The sequence below is a fragment of the Pavona decussata genome, unplaced genomic scaffold (assembly GCF_977016875.1).
Source record: "Pavona decussata unplaced genomic scaffold, jaPavDecu1.1 SCAFFOLD_137, whole genome shotgun sequence".
In the NCBI taxonomy this organism is placed as follows: Eukaryota; Metazoa; Cnidaria; class Anthozoa; order Scleractinia; family Agariciidae; genus Pavona; species Pavona decussata.
The window spans coordinates 1,435,001-1,458,063 of NW_028145550.1; the positions used below are offsets into that span (position 1 = coordinate 1,435,001).

Here is a 23,063-nt window from a genome sequence, read left to right on the forward strand (position 1 = left end):
ATGTGGGCCAATATGTTGCAGCGACACATTTTGCAATTTTTCCCTGTGAGAGATACAGCAGATTGTGTGTCAAGTGGTCGCCTACGGGAGGTTAAGAACAATTGAAAATTTTAAACAATCATCTCTAAAAGTGGTCGCTTACGGGAGGTGGTCGCTTACGAGAGGTGGTCGCCTACGAGAGGTTCTATCTATAGTGATTTGACTTGAAAACTTTTGGTATTTTGGAAAAGTGGTCGCTAATGAGAGGTGGTCGCCTACGAGAGGTGGTCGCAAAGGGAGGTTCGACTGTATACTGATCAAGGCAGATCGTTTATTATTTTTCATACATTCATAAAATTTACATCGCTTTAAACAAGGCTCAGTCAATACGTACGGGTTCATCATGAGTCTAGAGCTACGGCATCGCGGAATTACCGTAAATAAAAGATATACATAGGAATGGTATATTGTCCCTATTTAGACTTTACGTAATAACACAGATCCGCGACTCTTTTATGTACAAGGCACTGAACTGTAACTAATTCATTCACCGACGCTGTAGTTTAGCTATTAGGGTTTACCCACAGTATGTCTTCGATTTTAGTAGCCGTCATTGGCTTGTTAGTGAACAAAGGCCGAGATAAAGTGGTAGAGAAGCTGAAAGAAGGCGATATCACTGATCAGAAACTTCGAGACCTGATCGTCCGTGAAATTGATGATGTGAAATCAAAGTTGGACGGCTTAGCAAGAAAGGATCTTTTGGCCGCGATCGACTACTTCGAGGAAGGTCTGGTCTTGTTGTCCAATGTGGTTCACTCAAGGAGCTTTCAAGAAACCATTGCCGACGCGAAAACAGTGTCCCTCGCCAGGAGAATGACAAACCTGGAGTTAGCTGGATTAGATGAATCAGCCAAAGAAGTACTTTCAAAGTCAAAAGAGAGATTCAAAGACGCTCGTAGAAAAGCAACTGAGGCTTTCAATGACGAAAGTCTCACGATCGATGATCGTGTACATGCGATGGAATATCGCGTCATGGCGACAATACTAGAGACGGTGGACAATCCACCGGCCGGATTATTAGCGTGTCAATTGTGCATCGAAAAGCTGCACGCTCTGCCAGCTGTTCAGAATAGTTTCGACGTTGAGCTCAAGAAGGGTCTCCGTTCTCTGTTTAGTAAAGACGAACGCAGGAAAATTATTTCCACTGTCTGTCGCATAAACCGTGTTATCTACGATGTCAAACAGACATTGAACGAAGACTTAAATCTCTGGAACTGGCCTTGTGTTTCTTGTGGAGAAGAAACAGTTGATCCATTGCGTGACTCGAGAGTGGTGGAAACAATGAGTGAACTATGCATGGACTTCTGTGTTGGACCATGGTCATTTGGAAGCGACGGCGAAGAGAAGCATAAGCTAAAAACAGCACGAGGCGTCGCTGTAAATAGTCAAGGCCAGTTTATTACAGGAGATAACGAGGATGGTAATCGCAACGTTAAGGTATTTGACAGCAGCGGCAAGTTTCTGAAGTCTTTTCGTGTATCGACCGATGACTCTAGTACAACCTTGTCTATTTATGACGTTGCCATTGACGATAATGACAGCATCTATGTCCTAGTTAGACTGATGAAGCCTGGGTCTCATAGCTTACGCATCGGCGTATACGTTTATGATAGCACCGCTAGCTTGCATCACAAGTTTCTTCTGAGAGGTGGGTCGTGGAGCCTCCTCTGGTATGCACTTACAATTAACGAAAGTAAGAAAGTGATGGCAGTGGCAAATAAAGCTGTTGACGTGCACGAGACTAACGGCCAATTTGTTTGCAGTTTCGGACATGGGATATTGAGGGATGCAAGAGATATTACCGCTGCTAGTGAAGGCCGTGCACTGGTGGTGGACAGAGGTGATTCCTGTCTTCACGTTTTTAGCGAACAAGGAGAACATCTTTCCGAAATAAAAGTGCAAGGGTCATTTTCCGCTCATTCGATTGCGTTTCACCGGGAAAGTGATCACATTGTTGTCATCAGTCAAGAACAGGGCAGTGGCAAGGTACGTGCTTTAATATACACCAAAGAAGGACATTTTGTACGCAGCATTCAACTTGGGATCGACTGCTTAAAATTGAATACATCTGCAGTGACTAAAGAAGGGCGTTTTGCTGTAGTTTATAGAGATCTGATTTACCAAAGTAAGATACTCATTGCGTAAATAAACAATAAACTATGCGAAAACATGAAAATCTGCTGCAATTAAGCTCGGTGATAGAGATCTGATTAAAGGACGGCTAAACGTAAACAACAGGCCGAAGTGACCGAATTTTTTTATAGATTGATTAGTTAGTTGACGGGATTGACGGGAGCTCGGTTTTTTTTACTGGTATATTTTCACTATGTCAATTTTTTGACTATGTTTGATATATGAATATGTAAATATATTTTTTTTCTTTACTATTTTTTTATCATGTGAATTGACCTAAAAAGCCCACTGGGAGTGTTCAATAAAGTATTTTACACATGTTCTGACCCGTCAGGCCTTGATCCATAGTTCTCCTCAATAAACGAACGAGACGTAAGCCCTTCTTCAGTCAGTTAACCGATTTTTATAAAGTAAAAATCTAGCGGTAAAACGAGAAAGCGTTTACCCCGGACTGAACAATAATTTTTCTCGATAGACTAAACCAAAAAAAAAAAACAAGATCACATGGCCAAAGCTATACCATGATTCCTTGCTGTCACTTGCGATGAAATACAATGCAAAACAGTGTACGCGAGTAACGCAACGCGTAACAGAAAGCCTAAATAAGTAACAATGCGTGACAGAACAATACATTTACCTGGAAGTTCATCGCTTCTATAACTGGATATGATAATATAACTGATTCCAATAGCGCTGATTTCTGGATGATGATGGCGACTATTATTCTAACATGTTCACGGCAGTCCTGGTGGACCGTTCATTCTACTGTATGCTCATCTATCAGGTACTCCATGACCCCCCCGGCCGGAGGGGGGGCACTTGACCCATGTTTGGGTATAGGGGTGCCGCCAGGGGTTTGAAACCCTGACCCTGTTTAGGACGAAAATAACCTTAAATAACCTACCCTGTATAAGACAATGCCCTCTATTTTAAGACCCTATTTAGGACAAAGGACAACATCTAGCTCTTGTGTTACACAAGCGTTTATTGACAATAGTAATAACATTTAAAGGCCCACTGTCACTTACCGGACGTGATGTTCCACGCATTGAAACGCGAATACCAATCACAACAGATAAAATAATACACTTCCTAGAAGTGATGGCGAAAATTGGCGTGAAGCATTGTTCACTAAAATAAATGCAAAGTAACGTCTCTGATTTCGGATTGCCAAATACTCGACGACAGTCTTGCAACCATACCCTGTCTAGGACGGGCCCAGGACAGACTCGCTTAAAATTATATACCCTGTTCAGGGCAGAGGGGCCAAAAATCATACCCTATCCAGCGGCACGTCCCCGTATAGGCCATATAGGGGAGTACCCCCCCCCCCCCCCCCACGGGTCCATGGCCTCAGATACCCTCCGCAGGATATTTACTGTTCGGAGCAAAGCTGATGATAATGATGATGATTATTGTTATTCTTAAAATCTGGATCGTTGCGTTATACAATTCAAGGGATTTGATTGGCTTAGCGGCCATGGTATACGAGTCATCATACCACGCCTGAGAAACAAAGGTTATTAAATTGTCCTCTGGTTGTTCTTCAAAGCGAAATCAGCAAGATCTAGCAATATGTCTTGATTGTTTTTTAATAAAAACAATTATTCCACTCGCGCTTGTTGGATATAAGATGATCATAGCCAGCGTAGGCGACCCATCGTCTCATATCCAACGGGCGTTCGTGGAATAATTGTTGGTATAACTGATCATTATTGTTGTTGTTGCTGTTGTTTTAAGAACGTTTCTTTCCAACTTTGAGTTACCGTGCGCTTTACCTCTGAGAAGTCTGAAATAATACTTTGGACACGTTTCCCAGTTTCTACCTGTATTGAAATTTCCTAAGCAAATACAAACACGCAAAATAAAAAAGACGAACGTCATGAAAAATGAGTTGTATTTTGATATATTAATATTTGAATTTACAATATAATATTGGCAATATTTGGTCATTTGAAATTCGGTTACAAAATTAATATTTTATAATGCGTGCTTCCGTTGGATTCCTAGCTTCTTTACATCGCGCTTTTTTTTTAAACAGGTCATACCATTCTCCTTCCTCCTTCGTTACGGGAATTTTAAATTTTGATGAGAACCAGCTAACGAAAATACATTGACAATGAAGGAAAGAACATCAATTCATAAGATTATAAAATTTTGACAGTCTTATCTCTTTAACCCTTTAAGCCCTAACACTGGTCAGCATCAAATTTCTCCTTGTAATACCAATGCTTATTCAACCGAAGAGGTCATGAGAATCAAGGATATGATCACCCAAGGTGAATTTTCTAGGTATTTTAATAACTTCTCCCCAGTTCTTTTATAAGAAAAGTATAGGGACAAGGTAGGAGAATTTGTTCTTTGATATTAGGGGTTAAAGGGCTAAGTCTGAGAATTTTACAGACGTTTGTATGGAAACGGGCAAAAAATGTTGGTGTCTTCATACAACCGTCTGATAAATCTCCTAAATTTACTTCCTCGTTCAGTTTACAAGATACGACTCTTAAACTTGGCCTTCCTGTTCTTTCTAACAGTGTCAAAAGATTTTCGTTACCAGGGTTAGATCAATTTACCGCGATAAAGATTTATTGCAACACATAGGTAATTCTCAAACGTCATAAACAAATCCATATATAAAAATGCGACAAACGTATTAGCGACGCAAACTTAATCGTTCTCTTCGAGACGACATAAAAAAAATTACGTAAAAATAGCTCCACGAATTAAATAAAAATAAATCCTAATTCTTGAAATATTACAAAATAAATATTTGTACTATAAGCAGAAACATTTCAAAATCTATGAAACATTACTGATAAGCATCAAAGTGAAAAAAATCTTTTCATGTCCTTTTGTTATTTAACCCGCTTTTTTTCCCCACGGGGTCTTCTTGTTTGTTCTCAGTTAGCACCAAAACTCGTGAACGACAGATTAAAACTTCTTGTTCCTTTACTTGGTAAAATTCGTATGCCAGCAAATAAGCACTCCTTTGTTGAGGGTTGTTTGTTGGGGTTGAATTCCTCTGTCGATTGTTCAAAAACCCACCGTAACTCACGACAGATAAAATAGGCGACTTTGAGCTGCCTAACCACAGTGCCTGAATTATGTACTTTCGAGATCAACATTCTCCGGCACCACCAGATTCGTTTTCGATGGTGTTTGGTAAAAGTGGTCATGGTATGGATAAAACTCTTTTGTGATCAGCCATTGTGAACTTGAACCAACTAACACCGCTTGCACATCCGGACGACTACCCAACACTGGGTTAATCTACCAAGGCTGGCCATCTTGAACCTTCTCATGTCAGTATACATTTTGTTTATGGAAGCAGCCCAAACCTGAAACAGACCATAGCACCTTTAATTTGCGTTTTTAGTCAAGCTCTTCTCGGGGTGGACAATAGACAGGTTAAGCACCTCGTTTACGGCAAGCTGCAGACGTGACATTCGCGTTTATGTTTCATTGAAAAAAAAATGAGTGCATAGATGAGAGTAGTGTAAAAGAATTCGGGCCTTTGATGCTAAGGCAAAACTACTCAAATTTTCTGAGAAACTAAAAACACCGAGTGGCAAATGTAGGGTACACATGGTCAACTCTGCCTTTTGCTGGTCTATCTGGCATGATACCCCCAACATTATCTGTTTACATCTTCCCACCTAATCAACAGAGCTCTGTGCTTTTTGGCCTAGATCTACAAAAGGGTAGCCTGCGGACACAACACAGATGCCGTGACAAGGGTAAACTCCAAGGACAATTTGATTGACAATATGATTAAAAAGCCAAGCAAGAAAAATCGATTTCTATAACTACATTTTCATGAACTGAGTGAAAACACTCACTTTGAAGGTTGGTACCCGAGTATAACGTTAGTCTTCGGCACACAACACTGAAAAGAAAAAATATGCACACATCTTTGATGTAAAACTGTGTAAGACTGTCCAAGCATCATTACAGTTGAGCCTTCAGTCAAATATTAGGGAGTTTAAGAAGCTACTACGGCGACCGGGGACGGCAACGAGAACATCACAAAACAATAGGATATAATGAGAAAAACAAAGGCCTTGCACGTGCGTTATTAGTTTTGGTACATTTCTCCACCGTGCTCGGTCAAACCACAACGTGAAAACAGTAAATTCAAGGCTTTTTGGAGAACGTGAGCACATGACGGTAAACTTTTCAATATGTCTCAACTTGAGCCCCGTTTCCACCTGTTCTGTTACTGGATAGTTTGGCCACATTGCACAAGTTGAACGAACTGGAATAATCGCGAGGTTGTACAAGTAACGCGAACTTATATTTTCAAGCGACGTTTTTGTTGGCGTTGTCATTTTGGTTTCTTAAAGTCCCTATTCTTTTGTTCAAAACGGCATCCAATGAGGTGAAAGAGTAAATACCACTGATACAAAATGATGGATAAGAGAATTAACTCTGCAGGGTATGTTTGAGTGCTCAAGTGAACCCATGAAGTTCTCACTAAGTGTTAGCCCTAGTAAGGAAATGGGAGATTGCACCAGGCAAAGAAAAAAACTCCGACCTTGGCGGGAATCGAACTTATGACCTCCGGATTTCATCGTCCATTGCTCTATCGTCTGAGCTATGAAGCCAGACAAAATGCCCAGTTGCCTCATTTGTATGACAAACCACTGACGGCTTTTTTAACAGCTATCCCATGCTCTTACGTTTTACTTGATATTTGCCCTATCAATACAACAATGCCCTATCAATGCAACAAACAGTTTTTCCATGACCCAGTCCTGCTGGCTTACAGCCCTGGAGGGCTCCGTGGGTGAAAATATGGGGAATCCAGTTGACTCTCCAACTACTCTCTTTCAGCAACTCACAGACTTCCTACTCCATTACATGTATTTGTTTCTGTTCTCTCCTTATGCATGATCAAACATTTTAAGGATAAGAAAAGTCTTTCAAGACTTTGAGAGCTCAAACCTGGTACGTTTTTTCTAAGTCCAGGATTTTGAGGATATACATAACAAGTTTCAGGAACCATTAGGTGAATCGGTTTTCCGGATTTGTATCATTTAGCCCGGTTTCTGTCGCATGAAGCAACTAGGAGTATTGCTACTCCCCCCCCCCCCCCCCCGGATGGGATGCTATTACATCGCAGGGTTACCCCCAGCAGTATGCCGCTGGTACCCATTTATACACCTGGGTGAAGAGAGACAATGTGGAGCAAAGTTTCTTGTCTAAGGAAACAACTGTTTTAAATAAAAGCTGCTGCTTCTGCTGCTGCTTCTTCTTCTTCTTCTTCTTCTTCTTGTTCTTCTTCACTTATTCAAACAGTAAACACAGACACAAAGTGCCACCACTTTGAAAAAACTGATATAACACCTAATAGGCTGAATCCTTGCAAGGTTACTAAAGTAAAGGTGCTCTTTCCAGTGCTGGTATCAGTTTTTCATGCAGTTCAATTTTAACTCATTCAAATCTGTTGCCGCCATTTTGGAGAAGGGTCTTAATACAATCTTCTAGGTTAATAGTGTTATGATAGCTTCTGTTCTTACCTTTCAGAATATACTCGGTAAGCAGGCCAGGCACAATAGGACTGTCTGCAATAAGGGCCTCCATAACTACATTGAAGAAAATGCCTTGTTACTTCTAAGTATCCTTTAGTGTCCTTATCTGAGTTACTTAAATCAGTCTAATGCCGTGTTTGCACTAGAGCATTGTACTGCAGCAACAGTCTACTTATCAACAATCCTGGCAAACATTTTCGGGGACAGGTACGAGAATAGCGTTTACTTTACAGTGTGCATTTGTGTTCTGGAAATCTATAAGCAATGGCCATAAGCTTGGTGGTACTGTCATTGCGAATTTTTGGAAACATGCTTTTTAATCTTGGATGCCAAATTTTCATTTTCTGGCTAACAGGTTGTTTAGGAGCATATTTAACCCTTTCAGTCCCAGGAGTGATCAATATGTTATTTCTCCTTACATCATCAATACATTGTCAAACAGAAAGGTGATAAGAAAAAAGAAAATCATCAATTACTTTAGCTGATATTGTTCAATGATGTAACACCAAATTCTGTGAACTAGCTTTAGTAGAAATGTATGGCAGTCAGTCAGGAGAATTAACATTCAGATCATGCGAGTGAAAGGGTTAAACCCCCCTGATGAAGCTATCGCATGAATGGATGGATACTCCATGCATTAATTATTAATACTTACTTTCAATCAATCTCAGTAGCACTTTGGTGCCTGGACCCCCATCAAAGTCATCGTAGGGAATCACAGTGGTTAAGTACTGAAGGAAACAATAAAAATGGTGGATCACTATATGAGGTGACCAGGGATAGCTTCAAACCTTGGGTAACAGTTGACAGTACATTTCACTTTTCCAATAAATTTTATCATTCGATGCATTTTTTCTTCCTTTTCATTGGCCAGCCGAGAGCAAATAACGTGACCTGCAAATAACTGAACTGCTTACAAATAATGGTCTGCTCATGCGCAATACTGTCCAACTGTGTTTTACTGCAAATAACATTCTGCTCATGCGTAATTGAAACCACGCTCATGGTAGATCGCTTCCCTGAGCTGTCAGAGAGTGATTTGACATCTTTAGTTGATGAAAAGAACAGTAAGAATACTAAAATAATTATGAAAAACAAACTCGGTGATTGAATAATAAAACAATTATTGAATTCGGTTATCACAAAATATCACGAATTGTCAGTGTCTCGGAGGTCAAATGAATTGCTGAGATAATTGATCAGCTTGCCGCTGACAAATCACAATATTTTGCTCAACCTCATCCAATTGTTAACTATTTTGGGAAACACACACACACATGTATGTGACTTTAACAAACTGCAACCAAACTGTAAAGAGTGTGCCAAAAATGTTACCCCGTATTTAATAGCAAAATGGCCAAGCTTGAGACTCTAGCATAAGGGAATTGGTCATAACAAGTTTGTTTGAAGAAGACCCACCTTGTCTGGAGTAGGTGGGTTATTACTTATAGAAGACACCTCCTATCTTTTGAGGTTGAGGGAGGAAGGTTCAGGCAGAGACCACCATCCACATCTATTTTATGATTTGGTGGATCCTGTTTGAGTATAGTAGTTTTTACCACTTCCCTTATAGGAGATTGCTTTTTAGTACATTAGGTAAAATGTTTTAATGGCTTTGTATGGAAAATGGACATACAGTTGCTAATATTTGCCGAGATATTCTTGATTTTGTTGTTTATCTTTGTACTGAGACAATTTGTGACATCATCATCTGGAACAAGAGAAGATTATTTCAGAAAAGAAAATACCATTATTTGTCATTTTGAAAGGCCTTTCAAATAAGCTTTTGATATATTTTTTTTCCTCACAGGCACTTTAATATTTTCTTCTTGTTTGAACAAAGGAACTTTCTCAACTGTTTTTTGCTGTTTTGTCCAAAACAAAGCAAAATCCCTGTTACAATGCCCCTTTAAAAAATGTCACATGAACCAAAAATCATGTCCATAATATTCACTTGAGATTTAAAATACTATTTTACAAGACTAAAATGTTGAAAAAAAAAAAAGATTAAGAACCAAATTTTTTCGACTCAATTTGTTGAAAACGTTTGGTTCTTAATCCCCTTTTTTTTTTTTTTTTTTTTAACTTTTTAGCCTTGTAAAATAGTATTTTTTGACCACAAATCATGCTATTACCTTTCCTGAATTAGCAGATGAACCCTTTTTGCCTCTTCCCTGGCCAGCCTGTACCTCTCGTATTCTAGACTGCACTGCTAATAAAGTCGAGATAAATTTATTCTTGACTTCTTTTTCTCTTTCCAGTTCTTCTCTCAGCGTTAGTTCTTCCACCAGGACATCAGAGTACTCCTTGACGTAAGCAGCCATCTCTTGCTTCAGGTCCAAGAGCTCGCCATTTGAAAGCTCAGCGAGCCCTGTAAAGAAAGAATCACAGTGACTGATAATCAAAATAAAATTCTTTTTTTATTCCATTAGGATTTCTTTTATTTAAGGCTGTCATAGCTGAGTTGGCAGAGCAGAGGTCATGGACTCAAGTCATGTTCAAATCTGTCTTTTCTTAGGTTTTTTATTCAAAGCTGTTGATCTCATGAAATGTATAATTTTTTAAGGAAAATTTCGGTTATGCGACCCCAACTCAAGGCTGAAGCCTAACACTGGAGCCAGGTGAAGCCTCGGGCACCCAAGAAAATGCTATGGGCCCCTAAAGGTTTAGCAGGAGCACCTAACACTTCACATGCTGGGCTCCTAACTTCTTCACTCTTGGCCTTGTGGGTTCCTTGAATTTTCCTCAGGCAACAGCCTTGCAACTGTATTTCAAGGGCCTAAACTATTATTCACTTCAATTCCTCCTACACCGTAAGTATGAATTTCAAAACATTTCATATCAAACTTGACCTTTACTTTTCCGGAAAGACAAGGGCTCCATTGTAACTTGCTGACTATATTGACAATTTTGACTACTTTACCTGCAGTAGCTTGGCATTCATCAAAACTTGAAACACGACTATTTGGTTTTCCTCGGAATACAAGAAAAATTTCATCTTCATTTTCACTATCAGAATCGGCCGTGTGAGACAGTGGATCAGGAGATTTTGATAAAACAAAATCTTCTGGAAGTTCATTTGAATCATTACTCCATCTCTGAGTGGAGGAGCGTGTGCTGTAATTTTCAGCAAACTTGTGGAAGTCAAATGTTCTCGTTGAGACAAATTCTGCATCTTCTTTAAGTTGCCAAGAAGGTAAGTGGTTCTGAAAAGAAACAACAAAGGAAGCCACAGTCATCATCATCATTATCATCGTCACCATCATTACCATGAACAACAACAACAACAACGGCAACAACTGACTTCATTTTCTTTTCAAAACGAAACAAAATGGTATTAGGGTCCCTTCTGGGAGAGGGTAGCAATACTCTCATGGCTTCGCACTATAGAAACATGCAAATGTTATGCCTGCAGTTGATGTTGCCACTTTCCATACAGTATGTGTGCAACCTTGTCTTTCCTCCGCTTTTCAATAACATGCAAACATGCTTTCTGTATAGTGTGACCTCGTATGGTCAGAAATGAAGGCTTACGGATGTACTAGAAATACGTGACTTGCAAAACCTAGCAAAGCTAGGGCTGGGTGGACAGTTGATTCGAAGTGATGTTATCTTAAATGTCTTTGCTCTGTGGTTTCCTGATGTCTCCTTCTTCTTCGCTGTTCGCTCTGAGTTTTGTTGTTTAATCTCCCTCTGTGAATCTGCCTTAACCCTTGTGCGTCCTCCTGTGGTTAATTTGCATCACAATTTGGTTGTGTTTCACCAATAGTAAACATTTTTCACTGCTCGAGGAATAAACATGAGTTGTGTCTGATGCCAGCCTGTCTTCCAACCTGTTGCTGTCTAGCAGCAACCTTCCCTTTGTATGATGTCATTCAAGCTTTGTTGGCACTGTTGCCACACAACAGCACGGACATCTTCAACGATATATATAAAAATATTTTTCGCTTGAATTCGCACAGCTTAGCTCCCGAGCGATTCACGTACGAACCTCGCTACGCCCGACAAATTTACTAACCTTTTGTATGCATGGGCCTTTGGCCCCTGCTTGGCAAGGAATTAAAAGTATTTACTGGTTTAAAACAGGGTTTTGAACTCTGTGTGCCAAAATAATACTTTATAAGTAAACAAAGCAATATAAATCCTCAGACACGCACCCCACACCTCTATGGAGTCTAGGAATGCAGTTGTGTGCTGCCTTAAAAATTGTGAAAGAAAATATGTTATCATCCTTGTTTTCACAGTGGTTTTATTGAAAGATAGAAACCAGCAGATTTTCCTCTTTCTTTGACATAATGTAAACCTACAGTTCGTATGTAGTTCACAACTTTGCCTTTCATTTTCAGTTCAACTCCTAAAAAACTGCCCAGGTTGCCTGGCCTATTTTGGTTCTAAAGCTTTCCATGATGATTGACGATGATCATGATGATGATAATGATGATGATGATGATAGTGATGAAACTTAACAAAAATGCATTTGAAATGCAGTACATGTACATGGACTTACTTTACACTAAATGCTGTGTTCATGATCACAAACAATAGGATTTACCTGATGTAACCACAGAGCCCCATGTATGCATTCATTTTGCATCTATCAATGTTAAGCCCGAGGGGGGGGGGGAACCGGGCATATGTGGGGCATTTGACTTTTCAGAAGAATTTTTGGTCAAAATCCCCACCGTGGGGCCCCAAAATTGGGTCAAATTAGATCAAATATTCCCACCTTGGGGAAGTAATATCCCTTTAGTTCATAGTGGTTGTTGTGTATATTTTACAAATCATTGATATAAATTGCCAAGCTTTTTTATTGACTCCTTTGATGCTTTGTGTAATCCGAGGAAAATAATCAACAAATCTAGCATTTAAAGTGATAAAATCAAATGTAATTGTCTCAATCCTACAGAAACAACGCGGGCTGTAAACCATGTTAAGCTATACAAATCTAGCATTTCAAGTGATACAATGAGGTATAATTTTCTCAGTCTGATACAAAAAAGAATGAACCATGTTGAGTTATACAAATTTAGCAATTCAAGTGATACAGTCAGATATCATTAATTTTTCTAAATCGAACAGGAAAGAGTGCACCATGTTGAGGTATATACAAATCTAGCATTTTAAACGATTCAATCAGAAACCAAAAGTCTAACATGTTGAGCTATACAACTGAGTGCCCCGTGACCATCTATACGATAGAGATTATTTGCAGGAGGTACAAGTCCACTTTGAAATGCTTTCAAACTCCACACAGGCACTTCCAAGATGGCCAGCGCACAGACGAGCACATGGGACGATGTGACTTGGTCCCATTCCTTCGCGCAAAAAAAGCAAACGTCCCCACCCTGGGGCCCAGATTCTTAGTCAAATTCCCGAGGGTGGGGAAGGCAATAGAGGTCAAATACCCCACATATGCCCGGGGTCCCCCCCCCCCTCGGGCTTAACATTGATAGATGCATTAGGCATACACTTTTTAACCCAGACATGCTCCATTCATGATAATTATAACTTCTGAAACTTAAGCCAAAAGCATAACTAATGTATAGGAATGTGTGGAGATCTCATCCTAATATTGAATATTTATATAAAATGGGAGAAATTACTTGAAATCTGTTGTAACGATTATCATTGTTGTGGAAATTTGTTTTTGAAAACAAGGGAGCAGAAAAATTGAGACCTCTGAAAAAATTCAGACTCTCCGGAATATTAAAAATCAATTTGCACTGCCAAGCTAAATTCCGGCTTGAATGAATGTTTGACAGAGGGTAGTATGATAAGCTAATCTGATCGATTAGCTTAAATTTTATGAAGTAGGGGAAACTACTGGCAGTACGTATAAATAAAATCTAGCTATATAGAACATAATTAATACGCGGGGAAAATCCGGGGAAAATCCCGGGAAAATTCAACTAAAAAGCTACTGCCTTTAAAAAAATCATCAGCAAGTCTATGTTTTCGGTACTTTCAATGTTAAGTAAATTTACTCACTTCACAAGTACTCGGCGGTAAATTCAACGCCTTGAAGTACTTCGTCTCCGATTGCGTACTTCGCCAAACCAAAGGCTCGCCATAAGTCTCGAGTGATGGATCTACACCGTCTAAAATTCTGTCACTAAGAACAAAACACAACACTTTTGAGCAAGGAGACTGACTAAATAAAGCAGTTGTTTGGTTAGATTTCGCATTAAAATCAAAGTAGGAAAGGATCAGGACCTGTCGTTCGAGACAGACGTCTTGAACGATTCTTCTTGCACGTCAGCACATGTGGCATCTGATTGTTGAGGAAAACAGGATATTAAGGTACGAAGTACAGAAATAGAATCTAGAGATGTCAGACCAAAAGGCGAGTTCTCAAAAGTGTTTGTCTTCGCGCTAGTGCCGCTAAAATCAGACCATTCATCCTCGTCTGACGGGCGTTCTTCACTGCCCGCCATGTTGTGTTTTGAAAACAAGCCGCAAGAGACTGGCTCTAGCAACTTGGAATCACCACAGGAATCCCAGGAGCATCACACGAAGTTCGGAGACTCAGGGCCTCTTCATATGAGCCCCGGGATATGAGCCCGGTAGTCTTCTGTTCATATGGGAAATTTAATCCCGGTCACCGAGATGAAAAATGTCCAAAAGGCCTCCAAAATACCCGTGGAATCGCTTTCCGACTTGTCAGCGACCTTACAAGCCATGTGCAGTTGAAAATGTTTCGTCGCGACAGTCCCGGTATCCGGTATCCGGGCTGGAGTGTTCATATGGGAAAAAATTCCAGCTCGGTTACCAAGATCTCGGTAACCGGGTCAGCCCACCTTCTCATATGGACATATCAAAATTTTCGTAAAGAAAAGAGTGGCGAAACGAGATTTCGGAAACCGAGCCAGCCCGGTCGACCGGGCTCATTTGAGGTTGAGAAAAGTTCACAAAATTAATAGTCACGCAAACGCAGGCCTGATATTTAAAAAGTTAGAAAGGTCTAAAACATATGTTACATCAACGTACGGGCTGGGGTCAGTGTCATTCATTCATTCATTCATTCATTCGTTCGTTCGTTCGTTCGTTCGTTCGTTCGTTCGTTCGTTCGTTCGTTCGTTCGTCCATCATTCATTCATTCATTCATTCATTCATTCATTCATTCATTCATTCATTCATTCATTCATTCATCCATCCATCCATCCATCCATCCATCCATTCATTCATTCATTCATTCATTCATTCATTCATTCATTCATTCATTCGTTCGTTCGTTCGTTCGTTCGTTCGTTCGTTCGTTCATTCGTTTGTTCGTTCGTTCATTCATTCATTCATCCATCATTCATTCATTCGTTCATCCATTCATTCATTCACTCATTCATTCATTCATTCATTCATTCATTCATTCATTCATTCATTCATTCATTCATTCATTCATTCATTCATTCATTCATTCATTCATTCATTCATTCATTCATTCATTCATTCATTTATTCATTTATCTAATCATTCATTTAACCGTAACACTTCAATCAAACAACTCAACCGATAAGGAAAAATGGAGACAAATTACGTGGGTATATGGGTGTTCAGTCAGTAAAGAAATGGCAGACGCAAATAATGCTGGGTGAAAGATTAATTTGTTGAAACATAGACTTGAAAACACAGCCACAAAACGAAACTTGGAACGACTTGGAACGAAACGACCATGGAACGAAACGACCGGATACCGTGTAACATGGTCGGTTTCGTGAAGCGTTTTCTTACTTCCGTTGCGAGACAAGTTTCACGAAAAGTAGAACAGCTTTCTACTTTTGCAACGGCTCGCAACGGTCGCAGTGGTGAAAAAACAAGAGTTTCACCGTGTAACACCTCTTCGTGAAACTTGTTTCGCAGCGCCGTGGCACACAAGTTTCAGCTAAAAGTTTCAACGTGTAACGGCGGCCTTACGTTACGTAAGCTCACAAAGAACCACAGGGCCTTCTAACGGGAAGTGTTCTTTGTGGGTGTCCTGTGAGTACCCAGCGTTCTTAGCGGAGTTAGGCGAGTTCAATATGGCGGCTGTCTCCCGTTCCTTTGCTTCATCACGTAACCCTTGCAGTTTCCTTGTTGGAGACATTCCTCTTTAAAAAATTGGTTTTCATAGTGTATGATAACACTCCACCTGAGTATTAAAAGTTATTCTTGCTTTCACGGAAGGAAATGGCTTCAGCGCCCTTGGAAAGGAAAGACGAGACAAACTTGTTAGCTCCTCAAGATAGGACCGTCCTCGTTAACGGCGAATTATCGAGGTCTTGTGGTGATAAAGACACAAGTTGCGATCCAGAGCAGGCACAGAAGATTTGCGGTGCAAAGAAAGTTACAGATCTAAACGGCGTGACGATCTGCAGTCAAACATGTCAGAGTAAACCGGGAAGTGAAAATTGTTTGACCCAAGATGACTCCAATCAGTCAAAATGTGACCCCGGAATTACGAAAATGTCATCGCTTGAAGAAAAGCAATATTCCGAACAGGCAGGATCTGGAGATGCTAGTGAAAAAGATATTAATCTCTCTTATGTTTCTTACGAGTCTGAACTGCAAATGGAGGCCATCATGGCACTTATAACGAAGGACCTTTCTGAACCTTATTCCATCTACACGTACCGTTATTTCATTCATAACTGGCCCAAGCTGTGCTTCTTGGTAAGTGCTACTTAAGGTGATAATGACGATGATGGTGGTGGTGATAATGATGATGATTTTTACTAGGATCATGCAATAATAATTCAAGTAATTAATAGTTATACACCTTAGGCAGGTGTGTATTGAGGAACTTTTGACATGAGTGTTTAAATGTTACATTTCATCCAGTAGCCACTAAAAGAAAAGTTAGTCTCACTATTATTAATACACCATAACATTTATTTAACATGTAAGATTGACATTTGTTTTGAAGAAATCTTTGAAACAATGTTCTCTTGTATGTGCAGCTGTAGCTGTTATGTACAAATTTTGTCAGTGTCAAAATGTATCAACTGAAGCCAAGACCTAACAAATGCTATCTGCCTATAAATCTGATTTGAGGTTTCAGAAGCAAGGAACTATCACTCAGCCTCACCAAGTTTTATTCACTAAAATAATTCCAGCTAGACTAGTTCTACTGTGTTTTCTCTCATTATTATACACGTAAAGACATTTGATTATTTGAAGGCAAAGTGATTAGATCTGAACCAGACCAGACCCCTCTAACCCTTCCCCTGAATCCACCAATAACCAGGGCCCGGTTGTTCAAAAGCCGATTAATGTTAAGGTAATCAAGGTTTTTATCTTGCTTGTTAAATATGTTTCTAAGAGCTGATTTGAAGTTAATGGTAATGAAAAGTCTAAGTCAAAACTGAGGGACAAAAATCTTTTTGAAGAATCTTTCTGTGTTAGTAATATTAAGCTCAAATCAAAGTTCACGTTAATCCAGGATTAGCTTAATCGGGCTTTGAACAACTGAGCCCAGAGGTACTAATCAGAATTTTGGGTGGTACCAAGCTGTACAAAGTTTTAAATCTCACCCCTTCCCCCCCCCCCCCCCCAATCGCGCTACTAAAGTTAGTTTAAGTTGTGCAACATGTTCAGTGCTGCAAATTCGAGGCGACTTAGCATATCTTTCTTGTGGTGCTTGTTATTAGGCTGTACAAGGTGTTTTTAATGTTTGAGTCTTAGGTGAAACAACCAAATGAAAGCTATTTAATGGTACTTGTCATACATGTACAACTGTATGATATTTTTAACTGTTGTACAAGGAAGTTCTATCTTTGTAACTTTATTATTGTGTAACAATTTTAAATTGACTTTCACTTAATTTGCAAAATAGCTGTTTATTATTTTGTACCATATAGTTCTAACTTTTTCATGTTAAGCCTGTGGGTCAAATTCTTATAAGGTGTAATCATTCAGCTCATTGCTGACAGTTGCTGAATTGTCTTTTAGCAATTGTCAAATTCTGGTCAGCAGTTCCTTGTCATTGTAGTTACTGGTCTTAAACACTGGTTGCTGGAATGAAAAGCTGTAAGGCAGAACTTTCCTGTCGCATTGTTAATCATGCTGTAAAAGGTGGCTCAAACCTTTAAAATGGTGGATGAAATCCTTAATTGTGATGACACTAAGCTTCCCAACAGTTCTAACTTTTAATTTTTGAATGAAATCCTACCCTGGAGGGTTAGGGCTGATTCGCACTGGCGACGGAATTGGAAGCAGATTTTGATTGGAAGCATAAATCCATTCCAGTGTGAGTGAAAAACAGAAACAGAATCACAATCCTAAGCTTGACGGAATCGAAATTGCAAGGATCACAAAGTTTCCTTTTTCTTCGGATTCCACTTCTGATTCCATCACTTGCGATCAAGTGTGAACTGGTGGATTGGAATCGGAAGAACAAGCAGAAAAATCAAACAATCACATAGCTTATTCCCAATCCCAAATCATACATGATATTTAGAATGGGAAACATGGGGGGCTTCCGCCATTTTGAACGTAAACGAGACCTTTGTTTCTGCTTCTGTCATATTGATTCACACGAGGTCAGAAGGTTCTTCTGACTCCGACTCCAATTCCATTTTCGCTTCCGTCATTTCTGTGGCTAGTGTGAACCAGGGGCCCCTTACTATTCAGTCCTTTCCTGTTTAGCCATACCGCTTGGGTGACAAGAAGCTCTGACTAATGATGAGATTTGTTTCACTAGGCGATGCATGGCGAGAAGTGTGTTGGTGCTATTGTCTGCAAACTTGACATGCATAAGAACATGATTCGCAGGGGATACATTGCTATGTTAGCTGTTCAGAAAGAATATAGAAGACATAAAATAGGTAAATGTACCTTGTATTTGTTATATGGGCTGTCCACTCATAATGAAATTTTGGTACCTGCCAACGTTTCCTTAGTCAAATGCATGAGATTTTCATTTTCATATTATTTGGATTTGCCGATGATGTTCTAGTCATTTCCAAACATTGCGAAGGATGTCTGAAGAATTTCGGAGGATTTCAAAATACATGTAATGTCTTGCAAGATGTCCAAAGATTTCTGAAGATTGCAAAAGATAGCCCATGAGTTTCTGTTGAAAGAAACTCAACTACAGTTCTCTCCACATGTAGCATTGTTGATGTGACTCTTTTTTTTAATTGAATCAAAAATTTACATGCTGTTTGGAATAAGGAACCATTAGCAGGACTTCCAGGCACAAGAAATTGACAGGCAAAAGCTAGAGTGTTGTTGTCGATCAATTGGCAGGCATGAGACTCGTGCATAACACATGAGAGTTGGCAGGTCTATAAAGGTGTTCATGTTTTTCACAGTTGTACTAAGAAAATGTTTCTTTTGTCAAGTACAGTGGAACCTCGATTTTAGGATATGGCAAGGGGACAGCAAAATCATATTGTTAAATCAGGATATCATTGTAAACAAACTCTGGATTTATAAATAACTTTTTCCCGGACACAGAATGTTGATCATTAAATCGGGAATATCTTTAGACCGAGGATCATTTAATTGAGGTTCCACTGTAAGTAAACATACGGTGGGCTTGTCTAGACAAAATGAAACATTGTTCCAGCTTAGCTGTTGGCTCAGAGCTCATGTAGTAAAGGTCAATGTTTACCATTTCCATTTAATTCAATAGTTAAAGCATCCAACCTTTCTTGTGGGAGGTTATTCATTTGATTCCCATCGGCGACTCAACTTTTTCTTTGTCACCCGTGCTTGTGATGCACTAAGTACATTTCTCATACTACATGTACTTGACTAACGACCACATTCATCTTTTCTCTTTATCAATATTGTTGTTAAACGTGATGAAGTTTGACAAAGTCTATATTATCCGACTGTTTGCATTTTACAGGTACAGATCTTGTAGTGAGAGCCATCAAGGCAATGATTGAAGACAGCTGTGATGAGGTACTGTAGGATTTACTTTTGATGCTTATGTACGGCATGGAACTAATGCAGGATTTACATGTTGCAATTTTGTGTTTGCAGGAACTACTTTTTTGCAATTTGGAGGTACTGTTGTTTTTGGCTGGAAACTAAATGTTAAATATATGACACCCAGTGAATCAAGAAACCAATTTAGTGAGCTATCACTACTATTTAAAAAAAAAACCTTCTGGGGAGGGGGGGGGGGTATGGATATTTTCTGGACCAAGTAAGCCATAAACCTGCAGAAACTTGCAGAAATTGAGCAATCCCTCAGCATTTTTTACATTTGCACATGATTTCCGGCCCTTAAGAGCAAATCACTGTTTTAAACTTAAGTCTGCATCTGCGACTTTGAATACCGTAGTTTAAAACATTCCTTTTTTATTCGCATAATCGATAAGTGGAATAATCTGCCAAAGGAAATTGTTGAGGCGGAAGATTTGCAACCTTTAAGAACAGACTGAGATGTCATCTTGCAAATTTTTCTAATGAACACTAAGTTCTTCTATTGTGTGATGTGTTATATATAATTTTTATGCTAAGTATTTTAAACAGTTGTAAATAATCGATGTTTTGATTTATTTTCTAAATCAGGAGATAAACTAGAAACTATGGGAAAACCTCATTTATCTCCTTTTCACTTGGATTTGTGAATAACCGGCTATTACTATTATTATTATTATTTTGCACTGCTGTTAGTAGTTAGTTTTGGTGCATAATAAACATTAAGTAGACTAAGTGTTTTCCCCTCTGGACTGACTATTTTACCTGGTTTGTGGGGTCTATGGCTGGGTTGATTGGATTTGCTAGTAGAGGAGCTGTCTATCTGGAGGCCAGCAGCTCACCACACATACTTGTCATCTTCGTTTGCTTACAGGTTGTCCTGGAGACTGAAGTGAGCAACACAGGAGCCCTCCGGCTTTACGAAAATCTGGGTTTTGTCAGGGACAAGAGGCTTTTTAGGTACTACCTTAATGGAGTCGACGCACTGAGGTTAAAATTGTGGCTCAGATGAAGCTATCGTTTTGCTTAAATTGACCACTGACGCCAAACAAAAAATAAATAAAACTGTCTATCTGGTTAACCGACAGAGAGTTCATAATTTAGACTCAAGCAAAGGTTTGAGTGAAATGCTGTAATTTCCTTTGGTCTTTTTTGAACCATAACAAAGGAAATTAACCAAGTAACAGGATCCTCCATTGCTTTATTTTTATTTCCTTAGGTTTCAATATACTGCAAGCAATCCCTTTCTTAATAGTTAAAAAACAGGCAAGCTAATAGATACCTTTAGATTTCAGTACAAGTACAACTACGAATACGAGATTTCACGTCAATTGTTTAGCAAAGTACTATACAGAGAGATCTTCCAGGGGGCTTCATTTTACTCTTTGTGGGTGACGAACTTGAGGAAGTTGTTTTGAATGATCATAGCTTATTCCCTTTTGTGATTCCAAAAAGACAAGCTCACCTACATTTTGAGGAATGATGTTTTTCCACACACCATTCTCACAAAAACTTGTAGTGAAATGACACAGGCCATCTCGTTTTCCCATGAAAATGACACTGATTCACTTGAGCGTGTTCTTTTCTATTGAAATAATTTGACTGGTACTTGTACTACAATCTAAAGCTCTTTATTATGCAGGCAAGTGAAGGAACTAAAATCTCCAATCTCATCAAGCTTGTGTCTCTCTCTTAGCCTCTCTATCACTTGACTATCCAGAAATGCACTGGTTACGGTCTACGGTTTCTTGCAACAATAAACAAGCTAATTCAACAAAAATTAATGCCAGAGATTTTTAATCAAAAGAATTAAGGCAAGTCAGAAGTTATTTCTGACCACAAGTCCAGTAATATTTTTTCTCTGGCTAGGGTTTGCTTTCTTTTGCCAGAATAAAAACATTTTTAATTAGCAGGACTGACCCTACTTCTTTGACATGTAGCCAGAAACCTCTGTCAATATTTCATACGTTTTTGTTTGGCTCAAGAGGAAATTCTTTCTACTGTAAAAAATGTTTTGGTTGCATGTGCTTTAAGTCCCAGTATCGACGTACATGTTCTCCCCACATTTTTCTATAAATCTGTTTTTGTACTAGTTAGAAGAATTTGTTTAGACATCAACACTGTTTCATCTTCATTTTCTTTTTTCAAATTTCCTGGCGCTGGTTATTCAAAGAGCGGATAACTCTAGCCAGTGGATAAATCGCTATCCAGCGGATAAAATGTCCTCCAACCAATGCATTATATCTACTGGATAGTGACTTATCCACTGGATAAAGTTATCTGGTCTTTGAACAACTTCGTCATGGGGTGTTTGTTTGATCAAGTTGTCAGTGATAATTTATTGAGAAAGAGTATTGGAGAAATAGCACATGTGCTGGCCACTTTTGGGGCTGAAGGGGTTAATTAAAGTGGGGTAACTATGTCCAAAATCATTTCTGTTTGTTTGTTTACTTTGTAAAACAATTTTGTGGTCAGTAAGAGCTGTACTTGTATAAATGTTAAATAAACAGTGTGCATGCTTTCTGAAATTTCAAATGGGGCAAAATCCTTATAATGTACTTGTCGAAAACAATGTTGATCTGATGCTATTTTTATTTTATTTATTTAATACTAATGTTGCTGTATAATTGTACTTTTGTCAAGCCAGTTTGGAAAAAATTCGGAAAAGTTGTTTGCTATACCTTGTAGACTGGGAACATTATGTTTTTCTTCAAAGACACAAGAGTGCGCAGTGCGTGAACATTGTGAATATTTCTGTGAGTAGCATAGTGTATTGATCAACAAAAGGACATGCATATTGAACCATATTATTCATGCATCAGGTTCACTCCACTGACTTTGAAGAAAAAAATAATAATACAGAAAAATTCTTGTAGTCTGGTAATTTCCTCCCATATCAAAACAGGGTATCGGAGCATACAGTAAGAATGAAACAGTCTGTTAAATAAAGAATTGCCTTTATACAGTAAAAACCCGCGTATAAGAACCTGGATTTTTTAATTTAGCTTAAACAGGTTCTTATATAAATGGTACTTAAAGCAAATTTAGGCTACCAAGTATAAATATCATCTCATAATACAATTTAAATCATTTCTTTGAATGGTTTAAACACAATAGACACACAACACAGTACTTTAACTTGAAAGAAAAAATGTTATGTCAAGTTTATTATAATCAGATGATGATTTTAATTCAGCAGTTTCTACCTATACACTTTTACAGCAACTCCACTGATAAGAACCTTACTTAAAATTTTAGCCTTAATAGGTTCTTATGTGATGGGGGCTTAAAATGAAAATTTTAGCCTAACAGGTTCTGAAAACCCAGGTTCTTATACAGGTTTTTTTACTGTAGTTATCTGTCTAAAATTAACACCATGTCATCTTGGAAAGTTCACAAAGTAATTTTTCATTCTTGTGAGAACATTCATGTTTCACTTGAAACAAAGTTCTG

The 23,063-nt window shown here is 38.9% G+C and overlaps 3 protein-coding genes across 3 annotated transcripts; 2 read left to right on the plus strand and 1 right to left on the minus strand.

Moving 5' to 3' along the window:
* The first annotated feature begins 295 nt into the window (after positions 1–295).
* Positions 296–2,538, plus strand: LOC146467236 (uncharacterized). Its single transcript, XM_085126101.1, has one exon. It carries the CDS (start codon positions 568–570, stop codon positions 2,182–2,184), a length of 1,617 nt encoding a protein of 538 aa, XP_084982227.1. The 5' UTR covers positions 296–567; the 3' UTR covers positions 2,185–2,538.
* A 1,514-nt stretch (positions 2,539–4,052) lies between these two features.
* On the minus strand, positions 4,053–14,156 carry LOC146467237 (fasciculation and elongation protein zeta-2-like). The gene is made up of 8 exons (XM_085126102.1): positions 13,917–14,156; positions 13,692–13,809; positions 10,627–10,909; positions 9,839–10,074; positions 8,359–8,434; positions 7,692–7,757; positions 6,012–6,058; positions 4,053–5,510 (listed from the first exon to the last, which is right to left on the minus strand). Exons 1-7 carry the CDS (start codon positions 14,135–14,137, stop codon positions 6,039–6,041), a joined length of 1,020 nt encoding a protein of 339 aa, XP_084982228.1. The 5' UTR covers positions 14,138–14,156; the 3' UTR covers positions 4,053–5,510; positions 6,012–6,038.
* A 1,540-nt stretch (positions 14,157–15,696) lies between these two features.
* Positions 15,697–22,035, plus strand: LOC146467238 (N-alpha-acetyltransferase 30-like). The gene is made up of 4 exons (XM_085126087.1): positions 15,697–16,346; positions 18,376–18,499; positions 19,531–19,586; positions 20,485–22,035. The coding sequence occupies exons 1-4, from the start codon at positions 15,864–15,866 to the stop codon at positions 20,620–20,622; spliced, it is 801 nt and encodes a 266-aa protein (XP_084982213.1). The 5' UTR covers positions 15,697–15,863; the 3' UTR covers positions 20,623–22,035.
* Positions 22,036–23,063: the final 1,028 nt, after the last annotated feature.

Excerpts from the sequence above, each read along its gene's own strand:
- LOC146467238 (XM_085126087.1), top strand. The coding sequence starts at position 15,864 with ATGGCTTCAGCGCCCTTGGAAAGGAAAGACGAGACAAACTTGTTAGCT. Across the intron at positions 18,500-19,530 it reads ATATAGAAGACATAAAATAG|GTACAGATCTTGTAGTGAGA; the intron begins GTAAATGTACCT and ends TGCATTTTACAG. Across the intron at positions 19,587-20,484 it reads TTGAAGACAGCTGTGATGAG|GTTGTCCTGGAGACTGAAGT; the intron begins GTACTGTAGGAT and ends GTTTGCTTACAG.
- LOC146467236 (XM_085126101.1), top strand. The coding sequence starts at position 568 with ATGTCTTCGATTTTAGTAGCCGTCATTGGCTTGTTAGTGAACAAAGGC.
- LOC146467237 (XM_085126102.1), bottom strand. The coding sequence starts at position 14,137 with ATGGCGGGCAGTGAAGAACGCCCGTCAGACGAGGATGAATGGTCTGAT. Across the intron at positions 10,075-10,626 it reads TGAATGCCAAGCTACTGCAG|GGCTCGCTGAGCTTTCAAAT; the intron begins GTAAAGTAGTCA and ends CTTTCTTTACAG. Across the intron at positions 8,435-9,838 it reads CATCTGCTAATTCAGGAAAG|TACTTAACCACTGTGATTCC; the intron begins GTAATAGCATGA and ends TGTTTCCTTCAG.